This window comes from Castor canadensis, chromosome 9, assembly GCF_047511655.1.
Source record: "Castor canadensis chromosome 9, mCasCan1.hap1v2, whole genome shotgun sequence".
Taxonomy (NCBI): Eukaryota; Metazoa; Chordata; class Mammalia; order Rodentia; family Castoridae; genus Castor; species Castor canadensis.
The window spans coordinates 97706174-97724459 of NC_133394.1; the positions used below are offsets into that span (position 1 = coordinate 97706174).

The 18286-nt window shown below is 37.5% G+C and overlaps 1 protein-coding gene across 14 annotated transcripts in view; it reads right to left on the reverse strand.

Annotated features, from left to right (window-relative positions):
* Positions 1-5143: 5143 nt before the first annotated feature.
* The window catches only part of Rufy3 (RUN and FYVE domain containing 3), a 78785-nt gene continuing 65642 nt past the window's right edge, over positions 5144-18286 (reverse strand). For 4 of the 14 annotated variants that reach the window (XM_020163724.2, XM_074042053.1, XM_074042047.1 and 1 more), the window contains 6 exons: positions 15601-15720; positions 14142-14238; positions 11520-11578; positions 9297-9324; positions 8360-8428; positions 5144-6579 (listed from right to left, as the gene is read on the reverse strand). In XM_020163724.2, coding sequence (XP_020019313.2) covers positions 6436-6579; positions 8360-8428; positions 9297-9324; positions 11520-11578; positions 14142-14238; positions 15601-15720 — 517 coding nt within the window. In that variant the 3' untranslated portion in view covers positions 5144-6435. Of the gene's footprint in view, positions 6580-8352; positions 8429-9296; positions 9325-11519; positions 11579-14141; positions 14239-15600; positions 15741-15968; positions 18226-18286 lie in introns of those variants that run through there. The other 10 variants (XM_074042057.1, XM_074042054.1, XM_074042055.1 and 7 more) reach the window with 7 other exon arrangements.

The window sequence follows — 18286 nt, forward strand, 5'->3', positions numbered from 1 at the left end:
TTCCCAGAGTTCCAGGAAGGTCTGCACCCTATTTGGTGGTGTCTGTAATTTCAGCTGTTGTGTATAAGCAATATCTTGTAGTTTTTAATTTGCTTTCTCTGACAGTTGATATTGAGCCCCTTCACATAACCTTATTGGTAGTTCAAATACCTTTGGTGAACTTGAAATACCCATTTTGATAGGTTTCCCCACATACGTACTTTTTTCCAACTTCTTGAAGCAATAAGACCAATCTGTAAGTTTCCACTATTTGAATTTTGTGGAGGTGTCTGGTTACTTTTATTTTGCGGAAGACTTACTCCTTTTGGAGGATTGGGGTTTGAACTCAGGACTTCGCGCTTGCAAAGCAGGTGCTCTACTACATTGTTCTGGTTATTTTGGAGATGGGGGTCACATGAACTTTTTGTGCAAGTGGCCTCCAACCAAAATCCAATCAGCCTGCCAAAGTAGCTAGGATTAATAGGCGTGAGCCACCGGCGCCTGGCAACTTTATTCCTGCAGTGACCTTTAAATATTATTACCAGTTCTTTTTGATAATCATGGCAGAAATAGTTACATGACAATGTTTTTTTGAGACAATCTCACTGTGTAATACAGACTAGTCTTAAATCTCGTGATTCTACTTCACCCTGGGTGCTGGGATTTCAGGCATGTGCTGCCACACCAGGCATAGGACTATATTCTTCTGTCTCCTTTTTATGGTTTGTTTCTGGTTTATTATTTTTTTTTAACTTTTTTCTTTTTTTGGGCAGTATTGGGGTTTGAACTCAAGGCCTCATGCTTGCTAGCCAGGCACTCTCCCACTTGAGCCACTCCGCCAGCCCTGTTTTGTGTTTGATATTTTTGAGATAGGGTCTCATGAAATATTTGCCCAGGCTGGCTTTGAACAATGATCCTTCTGATCTCTGCCTCCTGAATATATAGGATTACAGGTGTGAGCCTCTAGTGCTCAGCCTGTTTCTGTATTTCTTTGTCAGAATTAGGGCATCTCAGTGTGGTAAGTTTGAGAGCACCCGGTGAGAAGGCAAGATGTATGTAAGCAAGGTAGACCCTAGAATATGGATGGACTTAGTGAGGGTCACAAGGATAAAAATGATAAGACTCTTAATTTGATAGAGAGCTTGACTAGCATGTGCTAGGACCTGGGTTTGATCCCCAGCACTTAAGTAGGGAAGAAGAGGGACAAAGATCTTAATTTCAAGTCCAAAGGCAAACTTCAAGTGTACAAAGATTTCTGGTTGCAAAACATACCTGGTTCGAACTAAAACAACTCAACTTTTCCTTTTGCTACTTGACAGAAAGTGGTAGCCTTTTGGGAATAACTAGACCGAATTACAATTTCCGACGAGTTGGCTATAGTCCCATTCAATAATTTGCCTCCTCAAGAAATCTTGGTATCTTCTTTGAGACAACCTACCCTCTCTGTACTGAGGATGAATTCATATCTCCCAGTAAACCTTCTCTTAATATTGCTATTGCTCTTAAAATCAAATTAGGGAATACAGGTGGTAGTATCAGTAATGTTTAACCTGCTCTAATTTATAAGAATGTTTTATTTTGATAGACTGTGTAATTGAATATAAATACTTTTAGCCACAAAACAGAAACCCAAAATGGTAAGGCATTACTGCTTCCTGGAGACTTGTGCAGCTTTTTCACTCTGTCTCTCATTGCAAGCCTGAGTTCTCTTTACCATGCTGAATTATTAACTCTGGGATCTGATATTTTCAGCAATGCTTATAACCACTTACTCATTCCGTTTTTAAACTCTTAAACATTTCAAGAAATTGTGCTTGTTGGATACTTAGTTTCTTATTTGTGGCTTATTGACTAATAGGCAAAAAGTAAAACATAGGTAATTGGTGTGTTAACAAAATCAACCTGTCAAGCAATGTTGAGAACAAAACACTTCAGTAGTTGACAATCCTCAAGCCAGCAAATGTTTAAAAATCAGGGTTTGACTGGAAGAACATCTGCAGGAGTATGTTATGCTAAGTTATTTGAAAGAAGCTGTACTATAAATCAAAACAGGGTCATTATACTTCTGAACTACAGTCCTTTTGCAGAGGGCAGTCTGTTTTTAGGTGAGCGAAGGTGAAATGAGGCCTTCCCTAGAGTACCTGGAGTCATTTCACAGAATGGTTAAACCCCCTTTGAGAGTTTCATAGTACATTTTTATGACAACTTTTAATGAATCTCATACATCTGCTTATCTACTCTGAAAAATCTTATTTGGCAATAAACTGCAGTTAAGGAATTTGTCAGGTTCTATTAGGTAGACCTATAGTTTTGAGTATGAAAGCACAAAGTTTTAAATTTTATCTAGTTTTAAACTGGGTGCTGGTGGCTCACGCCTGTAAAACTAGCTATTATGTGGCAGAGATCAGGAAGATTGTGGCTTGAAGCCAGCCTGGGCCACACAGTTTAAAGACCCTCTCAAAAATACCCAACACAAAACAGTGCTGGTGAAGTGGCTCAAGTGATAAGAGTGCCTACTTAGCAAGCATGAGGCCCTGAGTTCAAACTCCAGTACCACCAAAAACCTATTAAAATGTACATACAGTGTGCTGTTTTAAGCACTTTTGGAGTACAGTTCTATGGCATTAAGTGCATTCACACAATTATTCATCTATCACCACCAGAAAATTTCATCTTCCCAACTGAAACTACTCATTAAACATATAACTTTTCATTCCCACCTTCCCAAGCCCTTGTCCATCACCATTCTACTTTGTCTTATAATTTTGAGTACTCTGGGTACTTCCTATAAATGGAATTGGACAATAGATGTCCTCTCTGTCTCACTTCACTTACCGCGTACTCAAGGTTTATCCAAGTTGTCATGTGGCCAGAATTTCCTTTGTTGACTCTGAGTAACAATTGTATATTCATACATTTTGTTTCCCCATCAATTCATAAACAATACTTAGCTGTTATGAATGCTAAGTATGAAAATATCTGTAGGAGTCCCTGGTTTCAATTCTTTGCTGGTAATTTTGCTTGACTTTTGGAACTTGTGGTGCATGACTGTAATTACAGCACTCAGGAGGTAGAAGTTTTGTGGCGCAGGTTCTTAACTCAGGGTCCTGCACTTGATAGACAAGTACTCTACTACTTGAGCCATATCCCTGGTCCATTATTTTATCTTTTGATAGATAGCACCCATCCTAATAGGTCTGAGGTGGTATTTCATTGTGGTTTCGATTTGCAAAGTGCAGATTATTACTGATGTTGAGCTGCTTTTTATGGGCATATTGGACATTTGTGTATCTTGTGAACAATGTCTTTTCAACTACTTGGCTCATTTTTTTCATTGGCTTTAAAGAATGTATTCTTTATATCCTTTATCAGCTATTTAACTTGTGAATATTTTCTGGTTTTCAGGTTGCCTTTTCACTCTACTTATTGTGTCTCTGATACACGGTTTTTTTTTTTTTGGCAGTACCAAGGCTTAACTTGGGGCCTTCACTTTGAGCCACTCCGCCAGCCCTTTTTGTGTTAGGTATTTTCGAGATAGGGTCTTGTGAACTATTTCCCTGGGCTTTGAAACTTGATCCTCCTGATCTGTGTCCTGAGTAGCCAGGATTACAAGCATGAGCCACAGTTGCCCAGCTAAGTTTTGTCTTTTGTTTGAGACGGGGTCTTGCTGTGTAGCCCAGTCTTGAACTATTGATCCTTCTGCCTCCTTTTCCCAAGTGCTGGGATTGCAGGTTTGCACTACCCTGCCTGGGTTAATGATGTACAAGTTTTAATTTAAGTTCAACTTAATTTTTCCTTTTGTTGCCTGTACTTTTGCTGTCTTACCCAAGAAATCATCTCCAAATCCAATGACGTGATGCTTTTCCTCTATTTTATTCTAAGTTTCATAATTCTGTAACACTGAGATTTTTGAGCCATTTTTTGTATTTGGTATAAGGCTCTGACTTCATCTTTTTTTGCATGTGGATCTCATTTTCCTGACATGATTTGCTGGAAAAGACATCCCTACTCAGGGTCTTAGTACCCTGTCAGAAATCTTTTGAGGCTGGGTGCCTGTAATCCTAGCTACTTGAGAGGCTGAGATTGGAAGGGATGTGGTTTGAGGTGAGCCTGAACAGAGTTTGTGAGACCATTATCTTCAAAATAACCAGACTAAAATGGAGTGGAAGTGAGCTTTGCAAGCTCAAATCCTTGAGTTTAAACCCCAGGTATGCTCCCCTGCCAAAAAAATCAGTTGACCGTAATAGTTGAAGGTTTGCTTCTAGGTTCTCTATCCTATTTCATGTTTGTCTATATGCCAGTACCATTCTGACTTGGTTACTATGGTTTTGTAGTAGGTATTCAAACCTTCAGCTTTGTTGTTTTTTCAAAGTTGACTGGGAGTCCTTTGAGATTCTGTGTATTAGATTTTTTTTTGTATTTCTGCAAAAATGTTGGTATGTGAATATATTTTTATTTTGCATTGAATCTGTGGATCATTTTTTTTGGGGACAGGATGTACGTAGGCCATCCTAGGCCTGAACTTGCAATTTGCCTCTCCCCAAGTGCTGGTATTACAGGTGTGAGCCACTAAGTTTCTGAAGATTGCTGAGTGGTTATTGACACTGGTCATATTGGTTTCCAGTCTGTGAACACCAGGTGTCTCTTAATTTTATATTTTTAGTTTTTATCATACAAGTTTTTCACCTGTTGATGCTGTTTTAAATGGTGGGAAGCAACATTTTTAGGAAGATTATATATAATAATACACCTAAATGCAGTTGGGGAGCTCCAAGTAATAACCAGAGATCTTTGGGACTTTGCTCAGAAAAATAAGGGCTAAGTAGCTATGTGAGATCCTAAGTAAAATCTCAAGTAGCTAATTATTTTCATTATATTCTGTGTTATGGAGCTGCCTCTTGGTGGTACTGGGGTTTGAACTCAGGGCCTTAGCTAGTGGGCTACCACTTGAATCATTCCACTAACCTTGTGGAGGTACCTCTTTTAAATTTAAATTCAAAATGAATTTTAACTTTTGTGCATTTAGGGTAATTCCCATTTTGTCAATTTTTGCTCCCCTCATATATAGCACCTGTAACAGTGCTGGCTCAGGTAGGTGACCAAAAATTAAGGAGAAAGGTGGCTCACAAAAAAACAAATCTTAAAGGAAAGGAAGACAATAAACTAGGCCACAATTATCAATTTTATTTACCCTAGTACTCTTAGCTTCACCAGCTTTAGTTTCACCAGTAGGCCAGACTTCTGGAAAAACAACTCTTTCCCAAGCTGTAACCTCTTTTAGGAGACAGAATTTATCGATTAACATGGTTCCATGCTTCTGCTCTAGAATTCTCAACTGGTCACAGAATCCTGTTTTCTTAGGTCTTGACTGGAATCAAACAATCTAGATACATATAATCAAAATAGCATATATCATTTTTTCCTTCTCGCTGAATTCATCCCCCCCCACTTTCCACACAAACAGGTTACTAAGAGATGTTTGGATGTTGTCCTTTTCAAGAAACCTTGGTTCAGAATAAATAATTCCTTATTAAAGGAACAATTTAATAAATATTGAGCTAACTGTTCTCAGCCATCACCAAACTAAACCTTACACCCTACTTTGCTTTAGTCCATACTTCCTTATTGGCAAAAGACAAATCCCATCTTTCAAACTCCTTATGAGAGATGGCTTATTTTGTGGTAGGGAATTCTGAAAAGGATGGTATTTACTTCTGAAGTCATTAAGTGAAAAACAACAAATGTTCTTACTTGTTGATACAATGAAAACAGTTGTAGACTAAGACCAAAAAATTCTGGTTCTCAAGTTGTAATATAATATTGTCTTCAGTACATTCAGAATTTATATTACTCTCTTGTTCCCTGAGTTTGGATTCACAGTTTGATAGAGATATTTTAAGAGGTAGTTAGTGGGAGTGGAGAGCAAAGTTTATGTTTAGCAGCACCTGGGAAAATAGGTAACATCTGTCATTTTATCTTAATATTTATTTTCCCCTTCTTAAAGCTGCAAATGTAATAGAGGGAGATGATCATTTTTTTGGTGGTGCTGGGAATTGAATGTAGGGCCTAGCTGTACCACTGAACTATACTCAGTCCCTTTCTTTATATTCTTAACTGCTTGGATTCTCTCCTATTATATCAACCCCATTATTATTATTGTCACTATTCGTAAAAATAGCCCTTCCAAAAATATGCTATAAAATAAGCCCTTTAAATTGGGCTTGTTTATATTTAGAAAAGAAAGGTTCCACCACGTAACTTTTATTTGTACAGTCATTAGGGAAAATGAGCAAGCTTTCCAGCACCCCCAATCACTGTCTTTTCTCCCTGGACCCGGCTCAAGTCATTCCTTTTAACTCTAGTTCATTTTAAGGACTGAGTTTTAGGGGATCCTGACATCTAACAAAGGTAGAGTTGACCACACGTGAACACTGGTCCAGGTTGAGGCCTCCAGTTTTATGACGGGCTGGTAGAATATTGCTTCATTAGCTGTTTATGACAGGGATTGCAAACTCGTTCAGGCTTGATACTGGAAGGAAGTGGCAGTTCATTTGTTGAACAGGCATTACAGAAGGTTCCTCTGCAGTTCTTACACACATTCTATAAGAAAAAGAAGGGGTTAGTTGGGGGAATAGAAGAACAAGATGCATGGGATTGAAAAGGTCAAATATAATAAATGCTTAATGCCTAATCAAGCACTGTTTGATAGTGTCTGAACAAACAGTCCTGTTCTACTAAGGAGCTTAGTTGTTACAGATATTTTCTTTTTTGGCAGCACTGGGGTTTGAACTTGGGGCCTCAAGCTTCCTAAGCAGGTGCTCTCACCTGCAATTTTGCCAGCTCTTAATTTTTGTTTTTTTGAGACAGGTCTATTTAGCTCAGGCTGGCTTCAAACTTGCAGTCTTCCTGCCTTGGCCTCCTGAGTGTGAGATTACAGGTGTGCACCACCACAACTGACTAGTTATTAGATCTAAATGAAGAGAAGCAGGAGTGCCATAGAATTCAGAAGAATAGGTAACACAGAAATTACACATTTCATGCTTCTGATCCCTATACACACTCTCAGGTGGGCTAGTTCCTAAATTAGTTTGCAAATACCTAAACATACTCCAAATAAGGCAGTGATACAGCAGTGGTTTGGGTGAAGCCTGGGACTAGAACATTTGCTAAGTATGAACTGAAAATATAACTCCTAAAACACTGATGTACTTAATGCTTTCCTGTGATGAGCCACAAGCACTTCCTTTGAGATACTAGTGTAGTGGAAGCACAGCTAACTGCATCCTGTTTACAGGGAAACTGATCTTTATAAACAAACATTCTAAATCTTCAGTGGTCAAAATGGCTGAGAAGAATTTCCCCTGTGAGATGCTACTTTAATCCAATTCATCTTCCTTGGGTGCAGTGAAGTAGGGGTCTTTTTTTTTTTTTTTTTGAGACAGGGTCTCAAAAAAAAAAGCCAAAGACTTCCTCTGATATACTGAAGTTAATGCATAGTTTAGAAGAGAAAAGCTGGAATTAGATTAGCAGTTTCTTCTGTTTTTAGAATACACTTCCAATTTCCAGTTCTTTAAGGGTAATTCATCTGTTACCTGATTTTGCTAAAATAAGACTAGGTCATATAATTTTGCTTGTCAAAATTCAGCATGATCAAAAATGGTGATGTACACATGGGCACATTTCCTATCTCTCTTCTAAGCACTTGTCTCTTTCTCATTTGTACATTTCTTGAGCATCTACTAGGAAATGGGCACCATATTAGACACTAGCAAGACACAGTACCAGCTATCAAGGGCACTCATTCTTTCTGAATGCTTCTTTCACCTGCCTTTTCTACAATAATAAGGCAGGAAGGTGCACAGACCATGGAGGAGGATCTGTGGGGAAGACAAATGGTCTAATGGAGAGGGTTTATTTTTCTCTGTTCTGAGCAGGATGAAGTATCGGAAGGAACACAGGAGCCAAAGTTAGATTGGAAACTGGTCTTCATTTAGCACTTCTGACTTCAGTAACTTTGGGAAATGTACTTAACATTTCTGAGTCAAGAATGGAGATTTAGGCTACTTCGTTCATTGTTCTTTCTATAGCATATGGAACGGCATATTCTACACAGTGTGGCACTCAGGAAATATATCTCTGAGTTTGTATTTGAAAACATTCTGTATGTAGGTATTTATTTTAATGGGGATTTTCTGATGCAAATTACTATAATTGAAAAAGAAGGTACCTGATAAATGTTTGCTCCCTTAGCTTTTCACCCCACTATGGCACTGTAAGAGTACAATCTGTGCTGTACATGGCAAAGGCTGTTGTATTGCCAAGGGGCTCTAATGGTGTAGTGGACATCCCTATAAAGAACCTACTTTTTCTCACCAGTTACCTTCTTTAGGCTGCCATCTTCCTGGCACAGCTGACACACCTGTGGATTTTCAGATAGCAATGGTTGATCCTAAACCACACAGTAAACCAGTTAGTTTCCTTTAGTGCCAGAATCCAAGCATACAGAATTGTCCCATAGAATGGAAAGTAGCAGGCTTCCTTTTAGATCCTAATAGGTTTGTGACAGGGCAGACCCAGCCATAGTAGCATTTACTGTTACACTTGCAGTGCATTTTAAACAACCATTTATGTGGATCAAAAGTTTAAAAATCCATGGTCAGAACTCATCAAAATATTTTTTTCTCTTCATTTTATGTAAGGAAAAACTAAAGACAGGTGAAGTGAGCTCACAAGTGTCACAGTACATCAGTGAGAACTGTTGTTTACTTAGCAAATTGCTGCAAGCTGTGCTACCTTCCTGACCCTTTATAACATGGCTCCCATTTATAAATAGACTGTGGTATATTTTATATTTCTTTTTCATCCCCAAGAAAATACTTTACATCAAAATGCCAAACATTTATGTTTCCTAGCATGTGAGAATTTCAGGCATAACATGTTTAGGAGATTATTAAAAAAGGACACTATTCAGAGGACTATACTCAGTTATCTTCCTCCCATGCTACCTTATTTACTGGTTAGGCACAGTATGCCAACTTATTTATTTATTTTCTTTTTAAAGTTATTGTGCTGGGGAATACATTGTGATATTTACAAAAGTTTTTGTAATATAGTTGAATTCACCCTTTCCATCATTCTCCTTTATCCCTCTCCAACTTAGTAATTTATACATGATATTTTAGAACAGTTGGTTCAGGGGCTAGAGGTGTGGCTCAAGTGGTATAGCTCCTGCCTTGCAAGTGCTCAGCTCTAACTTCAAACCCCAGCACCTCCAAAATAATAATGATTTTTTTAAAAAGCCCAGGAAATTCAGTTACCTGTTCATCTGTCGGGTGAGGCTGCAGCCTACAAAGGAGAAATAAAAATAGTAACAACTAACAATTTACTGTATTTCCATTTATATCATCTTAAATCTTTGTAAGACAAGTACTTTGTCAAACAAGCAATGCTGCAGTTTTTTTTATATTGCTGGAAGATTGTTATTAGTCTTGACCTCCAAGATTGTTGGAAATTATGGCTGTTAAATCAATTACTAAAATTTTACCCTTGACCTACATTATGGTTCCCATTTCCAAATACATTTGGAGTTACTGTCACATGAATATTTATTCAGGTTGAAATAATTCTTCATGAGAGTAAGTAGAGCTAACCCTGATTTTCCCAAGTTGGAAAGAAACAAAACCCAATCTTGGTTTGGTGAAAATGTACCATAGGTTACAATGGTTCCTATTCTCTTCAATTGAGTGGCAGCTTGACCACACATATATTTCACAGTGACCATGTTTTGGAATGTTTCTTGGACTTCAATCCCAGAAAGCCTAGTATACTCTATGACTCCAGTTCTGCTTGGGATAGGACCTAGAAGTTGCCATAACTAGAGGCACTTTGGTATGTCACCTAGCCTCTGTGCACCTCAGTTTGCTCATCTGTAAAGTAGGAATAGATGATTATCTTTGTTTTGTTTTTGAGCTTTGTGCTTGCTAGGCAGGTACTCTACTGCTTGAGCCATGCCTCCAGCCCATGGTTATACTTTTGTAAGGAGAATTAAGATTGTAAGGAGAAATGAAAGTGAAACACCTTTAAACTGTAGAGCACAATACAGATAGTTAAGTATTGTCTTTTACTCCTAGGGCCCAAGTCAGAACTTGGCATTTAATAGAGACTGGCTGACCCTAAAAGGCACTTGGAAGGTTAATTTTACAGTATTTCTAGTTCCCTTCCTTTTGCCTATGTGGATCTGTAATGTTAGATAGACTAGAGTTTAAGGTTAGTCCTGGATTAGTCCATTTTTTTTTTTTTTTTTGAGACGGTGTTTCACTACATAGCACAGTCTGGACTCAGACTCATGCCTGAGCTTCCTGAGTGCTAGGATTATAAATATGTATCACCACACTCAGCTATGTTTTTTTGGGAGCAAAATTAAAGACTTTGGAATCATTCTGGTCTTGGAGGCAAAAAGGGATATAGACTAAGACCCACACAGTCAGCCTAATGTTGGACTGTGCTTACTTCCCCAGCAGCTTCCCAGTAGATGACACACTATCTCATGCCTAATGTGTCAAAGACTGTACAGGGATAGATGCTCCAAATGGGCCCTGTGTAGTTCTCTCTAAACTGCTCTATGATATCTTTCCTTATCACAAATCCCCTCCTTTAAAATTACTTATTTTTTAGAACACTTTTAAGTTCGCAGAAAAACTGAAGAGAAAGCAGATTTCTCATATACCTCTGCAGCCTCTGGCATTCTCCCATTATCAACATGCTGCACCACAGTGATCCATTTGTTACGACTGATAAATCTATATTGATACATCATTATCATACAGTAATTTAGGGATCACTGTTGTGTCAATGATGTACACGGTATGAGTTTGGACAAATGTGTAATGACATGTAGCCACCATTATAGTATCACACGGAGTAGTTTCACTGTCCTAAAAATCTTCCATGATCTGCCTCTCATCCCCCTGCCTCTAACCCCTGGAAACCTCTGATTTTTTTAGTCTCCATGGTTTTGCCATTTCTAGGATGACATATAGACATCCTCTTCATTTTTTATTGCAATGGCATTACATGATATTTTATTTCTAACTGGCCACAATTACTGTTAAAAGTCAGATTCCTTAAAATGATCCTGTTGCTCACAGTAAACAGATCGAATGAAGAATTAAGAAAAAGGAATGATGTTAAGTTCTTTGAGACCCTCAAAGGAAAGGAGAAATAAGAGATAAAGGGAATGAGAGTATTTATTTGAAATTTAGCACATAAGTGGGAGCAAGTCACACTCAACTGCATTTAAGAACCTCGAGGAAGAGTCAGAGGAAGCCTGATTATCCCTTCTGAATGGTTTAACAGATTTGGTTTAATACATGTTACCTGGTTTATTATTCATTCACTTGCCCTCCAAAATGTCTTTCTGGTATATTAATGTTGCAAGTCAGTGTCTGGTCTGTGTTAATACCAATATATACCAAAAGCTTCCTCTTTCCCACTGCCCCACAATGACTTTACAGCTTAGTTAATACTTTATTAACAAAAACCTGTGGCTTTCTTCCAGGGGCTGTTTAACATTTTCTTCTTGAATTTTGTGCTTCCCATCCTGCCAAAAGAAAATACCCCAATTTATTAATTATTCAGGATGCTAAACAATGTTATTGTAGATATATTCTTCTGCAATAACTTAGTTTGGGTTTAAAAGTTGAGTTGTTTTTCTATTAGAGACTGTCTTCATTATTTTAGTTCAGTGAACATAAAATCTCACTAAGTTTCAAGCATGCTTCCTTCTACTCCACAAGTTATTTTCAGAGTAAATTTTTGAAATTTAAAATAAAATTCAGAATGTAACCTATTTACTTGCAAAGTAGAATCAGGGTAACATTTACTTTTTTAGGAAAAAAGCCCTGAAAGACTGGTAAAATCAACATGGCCATATCCAACTGACTGTGTAATCCTCTGGACACTCAATCAAGTAGATGTCCCAATGCCACAATAATTTCTACAACCTGTACAATTTAGGAAGTTTTCTACTTTGAAAGACAAATGTAAAGTTCCAACTTCCATTTCTTTTTCTTTTCTTTCTTTCTTTTTTTTTTTTTTTTTTTTTTTTTGTAGAACTAGGGTTTGAGCTTAGGGGCTCTTGCACTTGTTAGGCAGGTGTTCTACCACTTGAACCACTCCACCAGCCCCAACAACTTGCATTTCTGTTAATGTTGTTAACCCCTGCCTGGAAAGTTTTTTTAGGATTATACTCTTTCTGTGGTACACATGCATACACACTACTGCCTGCTTTGAACTGCTATCTGTCTGCCTCCAAAAGTGGAATATGTGTTCCCAGACCACTCAAGTATTAAGGAAGACATGTTAATGCAATATTTACCTTCCTAGAAACCCTATTACAAGGGCAACTCAATATTGAAAAACTTAAACCCTCTTTGGAAAAATAAAGCAAGACAGGCTAAGAATTCAACCTCTGTATACTGACCTTCAGATTTTATGTTCACTAAACTGAAATAATGAAGACTATGCTATGGAGTGGTTCTTTGCACATTTTAAATAGTAATGGGTACTATATAACAGATTTACATTCACCATTCCTTTTTCCTCTACAGCAAATTAGCAGTGTACTCTCTAGGAATTTAAAGTAAGCTTATAAATACATCATGCTTTGCTCTGTATATGATATACTTAAAAGAGGCAATTGCTCTTCTGTGTTTGTACTTGACAGAAAAAAGTTATCTCATGCTTTTCAGACTTCACCACCGAAGGTGCTAGAGGTCTCTCAAGATTGTTTCATAGAAATTTCTATTCTTTTTTTTTCTTTGGTGGAACTGGGGTTTGAACTAAGGGCTTTGCACTTGCAAAGCAGGCACTCTACCACTTGGAGCCCCACCTTGGTCCACTTTGCTCTGGCCATTTTGAAGATAGGGTCCTGGGCTTGCCTTGAACCACCATCCTTCCAATCTTAGCCTCGCAAGTAGCTAGGATTATAGGTGTAAGGCACCAGGCACCCGGTTAGAAATGTCGATTTCTGTTCTTAAAATCACTCTCCATTATTCTTCCTTCCTCCAGCTTAGTTCCTTCTTTTTCTTTCCAGAAAGATGTTCTGTGAAGCCAAGTGCTGGTGGCTCATGCCTGTATTCCTAGCTATTCAGGAGGCAGAGATCATCAGAAGGATCACAGTTTGAAGTCAGTCCAGGAAAAGTGTTTGTGAGACCTTATCTTTTTTTTTTTTTTTTTTTGGTACTGGGACTTGAACTCAGGGCCTATACCTTGAGCTACTCCACTAGCCCTTTTTTGTGAAGACTTTTGAGATAGGGTCTTATGGAACTGTTTGCCTGGGCTGGGTTTGAACCGTGATCCTCCTGATCTCTGCCTCCTGAGTAGCTAGGATTACAGGCATGAGCCACTGGCACCTGGCAATGTGAGACCCTATCTTGAAAATAACCAACACAAAATAGGGCTGTGGAGTGGCTCAAGTAGAGCACCAGCAAGCGTGAAACCCAGAGTTCAAATCCCAGTACTGCCAAGGAAAAAAATTTCTTTGAGTATATTCAAACTGAAATCTCATGACTTTAGGGGATACAAGGAGAAGTATCTTCTGGAGTCAGGTAATATTCTGTTTCTTGATCTGAGTGCTAATTACATGACCACACCCACTTTTTTTGAAAACTGAGTTTGATTTGTGTCCTTTATTTGAAAATTAAGTACGATGTATTTTTCTTGAAAAAATATGAAATCTCATGGCTTAGAAAAAAGTGTAAGGAAAGAAATCCACATTTGAAAAACAATTGTGTTAGAGAGTAATTCAGGACTAGGGAGGACTATAGCATATTATTAAAAGTATATTAGAATTCTAAGAAACACATATTTTTATTACAATACCACCATAATCTTACTTAAAAATTGCAAGGGAAAAGAGAGTCATAGGAAATTATGATTATTAAAATGGCCCTTTCTAAATGAAATCAATTCACAGTGGGTCCTGGAGGTAGACTCTGAATCAAGCTTTCAACTGTTTACTCCTTCTGTAGTTTGCTGTCTGTACATGAGGCCACAGCAACTAAGTATATAATCCATGAAAGAAAACTTGTGGGCCAATCTAGGTCCTCTAAAACTTTAAATAAAAGGAAGTAAATTGACAAAAGAATCATAAACATTACCACCTTGAGTTGTGGCTTTTGGGATCCCTTTCCTGGGATGTTCCTGTTGTTTTGTAATCTTTTTTCCTTTTCTTGTTTCAATTCTAACTCAAGCTGGTTCCTGGGACAAGTGAGAGAAAAAAGATGAAAATTTTGTTTCTCTATTCATATTTTCTAAAGAACGCCAAACCCTTTTCTTAAAGTCCAGCTGTAAAGTACTAAAAATACAATAAAACCAATAATGCTAAGAAACAAAACATGTTTGATGCACTTTAGGATCACCCAGTGTCACAGGGCCAACACTCTGAACATTATTATTTTATATTAACTTAATAAAGAGTTGTGGTCACCAGAATGACAATTAGTAGTATTTGCCAAACCTGAAAGAGTATCTATAAATTTTCAGCAAGATATGTAAGTGTGAACATTAGAATTCCATTCCATATTAATTAGCTGGTTTCTTTTTATACTTATGTACTCAATTCCCAGTTATACCCTCAACTACTAGTGTCCTTAGAAGCTATGTGCTTTATATCCAATTTGTTTGAAGTCAGTGACTTCAGCACAGAAGTGAGTTACATTTGACAGATAATATGGAAGACTGCTTAAGGATCAGAATCAGAGAAATAGGCTTTTAAATGATAGTGTTAACACTTAGCTTAATTCTGTGACTTTGGACACATTTAATACTCTAAGCTTTAATTCCATCTGAAAGAAGGGACAATAGTATCACCTACTCACAGGGTTAATGGCAAAGACATTAAGAATGATGGTATGTGATGGGCCCTGTAATGTATGTGGTATACTACAAGAATTCAGGAAATACCAACTATTATCATTAGTTTATTATACTGGACATTAATAACTACATCATCTGGGACCTTGGGCTCTAATTTTCTCTTTTTTGTTGCTGTTTTTGGCTTTTTTGCAGTACTGAGGCTTGAATTGCTAGGTAAGCACTCTACCACTTCAGCCACATCTCCAGACCTGTTTTTTAAGAGTGGGTCTTGCTGTGTAACTCAGACTGGTCTAGAACTCAGGATTCTCCTGACTTAGTCCCCCAAAGTCCTGGGATAACAGGTGTATGCCACCTTGCCTGGCAACTGATTTCTTAATCTTTTCTTTTTTTGCCAGTAACTGAGGTTTGAACTCAGGGCCTCATGCTTGCTAGGCAGGTGTTCTACCACTTCAGCCATTCTGCCAGCGCTTTTTTGTATTGGATATTTTCAAGATAGGATCTCTTGAATTATTTTCCTGGGCTGGCTTTGAACCAAGATCCTCTTGGTCTCTGCCTCCTGAGTAGCTAGGATCATAGGTGTGAGCCACTTGGTGCCTGGCTGATTCTTAATTCTTTTATCACAAAGGATATAGACAGGATCTTGGGAAGATACCCAAGATGGCTGTAAGTCCAGACACTTCAACATTAGTCTAGCCTTGGCATTACCCATGACCACCCTGTCAGTTCAAGCTGCCCTCTCATCACCGCTGCCTGGTGAGCTCCTCCACTTCCAGCTGCAGACTGTTGATCTTGTCTCCAAAATCCTGTTTGAAGAGCCGGTTGTCCAACTCAGCAGACTGGCGGCCTCGCTCAGCCTGGCGCAATCTGGATGTGAGCCATATGAACTTGTGATAAAAAACAAAAGCCATGGTGGGGAGGAAGACCAAGTTCACAACACAAAATAAACCCAAGGAAGAAGGTATGGAGAGACAGAGAGGGAAAAAACAACAATGACAACCAAAAAACAACTTTTCAACACACAGGGGAAGAAATTATTGGGGGTGGGGGGGAGGACACAGAACAACAAATTCTAGAGAAAAGCAAGATGAAGGTGAACCAGGCAGAAGAAAAGCTGATTTTCCACTTTTTTTTATTCTAGTACTACAGTTTACAGCCATTAGATGATAAACAATAAAACATCACTTTTTAGAAAATCCATATCCAGAATCAACCTCAAGTACACAGTAATTTAAATTTAACCCACTTTTTCATTTGTTTTTACTTTCTAATAGGTTTGGTACTTAACATTTTTGTTTTACACACATAACTGGAGCTTGCAATGGGCAACTACCTTTTTATATGTGGAATTATAATATTTTTCTAGTCCTTTCTCCAAACTACACATATTAAGTCATAGGACATAATATATCAACAACCCTTACTCAACATTCAGGTTATTATACAAGGAAAAGCCTTTGTCAGAGTCTGGCTGTCTCCTTCCTTTCTACTCCTACCAAGTGGTGTGAGACCAAGTGGACAGAGAACTCAGCACTGGGGCTTGTAAGACTCCTGAACATATCTTTGGAAGATTTTGAGGGATACGTTCTTCTAAATGTCTTTTAACTCTGCACCTTTGAAGAATTATGTTTTAGAAGGCAAAACATTTGGGGCTCTATATAATTGACTTTAGAAGCATGCTATGTATAGTCTTGATAAAGTTTGACTGATTTGATTATTCCTTCCAAATACTCATATAGAAAGGCAACTCATCACCACAAAAGGATGATGAAGATAAGGCTGCAGTAAGAGCTTTATTTATATAGGTGCATAATTATAAGAACTAAAATAAGGTCGGGAGCACAGGAGCTTCTTGAAGTTGGTTCTAACATGCTCTTTGACTTGATTTTGGTTTACTTCTGTGTAAGGACCTATACAACACATGGGAAATCTATTTTATTCTCTTAATTCTGGTTTTGTCAAGAAGAAGGTAAAGAATTTCAAGAGCTGGAAGCAAAGGGGTATCTTTGTCCCCACTTCAGCAGCTGAAATGCTGCAAAGCCTATCAGAATGAGAAAAAAAGAGAAAACAAAACCAAATATTTTGCCGTGACCTTTTGAAGGAATAAAGGCTTATGTGAAAGGCTATCTCCCCAAATCATAAGTTTTGTTTTTAAATCCAAACATTTATAGGATTATTTACAATGTAAAGCCTAGAAAGGATTAGATCTGTGGTAGCTTAGAAAAAGAAGCCCTGCTAATATTGTTTGTGGCTATCTATTGGGAATCTTGTTTTTATACTAAGTAGTATGAAGTTTATTTTTTCATCTATTTCTTACTTTGAAATGTTTTGCTAATAAGTACATTATGAATTTACTGGAATTTTTAGCAAATCCCCATTTAAACAAAAAATAACAGAAACCATGAAGTAAATGTTTCCAGGTAAGGAACAACAGGCAGAAAATCTTTACTCTTGTCTATACTTTGTCCTCTTTACTCAGGTAGGAAAAGCAGGATAGATCTGAAAAATGTATAGTGCATTTTTTAGCAGAAGAGGAATATTTTTACTAAAACTTTTCTCTGAGCTACCTAACTAGGAAGTGGAATTGCAGAGGTAGAAGATGATAAACGTTAGGAGGGGTTTTCTCAAGCTTCCACATTATGTTACTGTAAGTTACCTAGTTACTAACTTTACTTCTAAGTATTTTAAAGAAATATAAGGATGCTGTTTTTTCTTTTTGTCCAGTCACAAAGGCAAAAAAATTGCAAGCAATCTTGATTACTTAGAACTGTAATGAAATACTTGGCTTGGGGATTAAACTTACATAAAGAAAGTGAAAGGGGTAGTGGCCCAAGAGTCACAGAACTACTTTAGAAGTGTCCACGTTCACATGGTAGTCACCTCTAGTTCATTAAACTGCAGTGGCAGAACAGACTTACTAATGCAGACATGAACAACACACCTAGGATCTGGTATTATTCAAGGACTGCGTTGTAAAGTTATATATATATATATATATATTTTTAATTCCCTAGGCTTTAAAAAATTTAGGTTTTATTTATTGGTCAGCTCAGAAATAATTTCTCAAAGTTGATTTGGTATTTAATCAGGAACTTATACGAAATTTTCTAAGTCTGGGAGAGTAATAAGAAAAAAACCCCAATCTATATATCCAACTGTTATTTTAAGTCCAACAAACTCAGTCAACTTTTGGTGTTATTTTATATAGAATCAGAGCTTAAATGTAATAACTTTTGAATTTCTTCCCTTTCCAATTAACTTGTGATATCAGACTTGGGAGGTGACCAACTGCAAAATGCCTAATGATGTTTTGGGATCAGTTTATTTGCTGCACTATTTAAGGTCTTTGCCTGTTTCACCAAATCTTTTTCACTAAATAAAATAAAAATAAAAATGAAGTGAAAGGAGAATGAGAAGATGGATAAATAGGAAA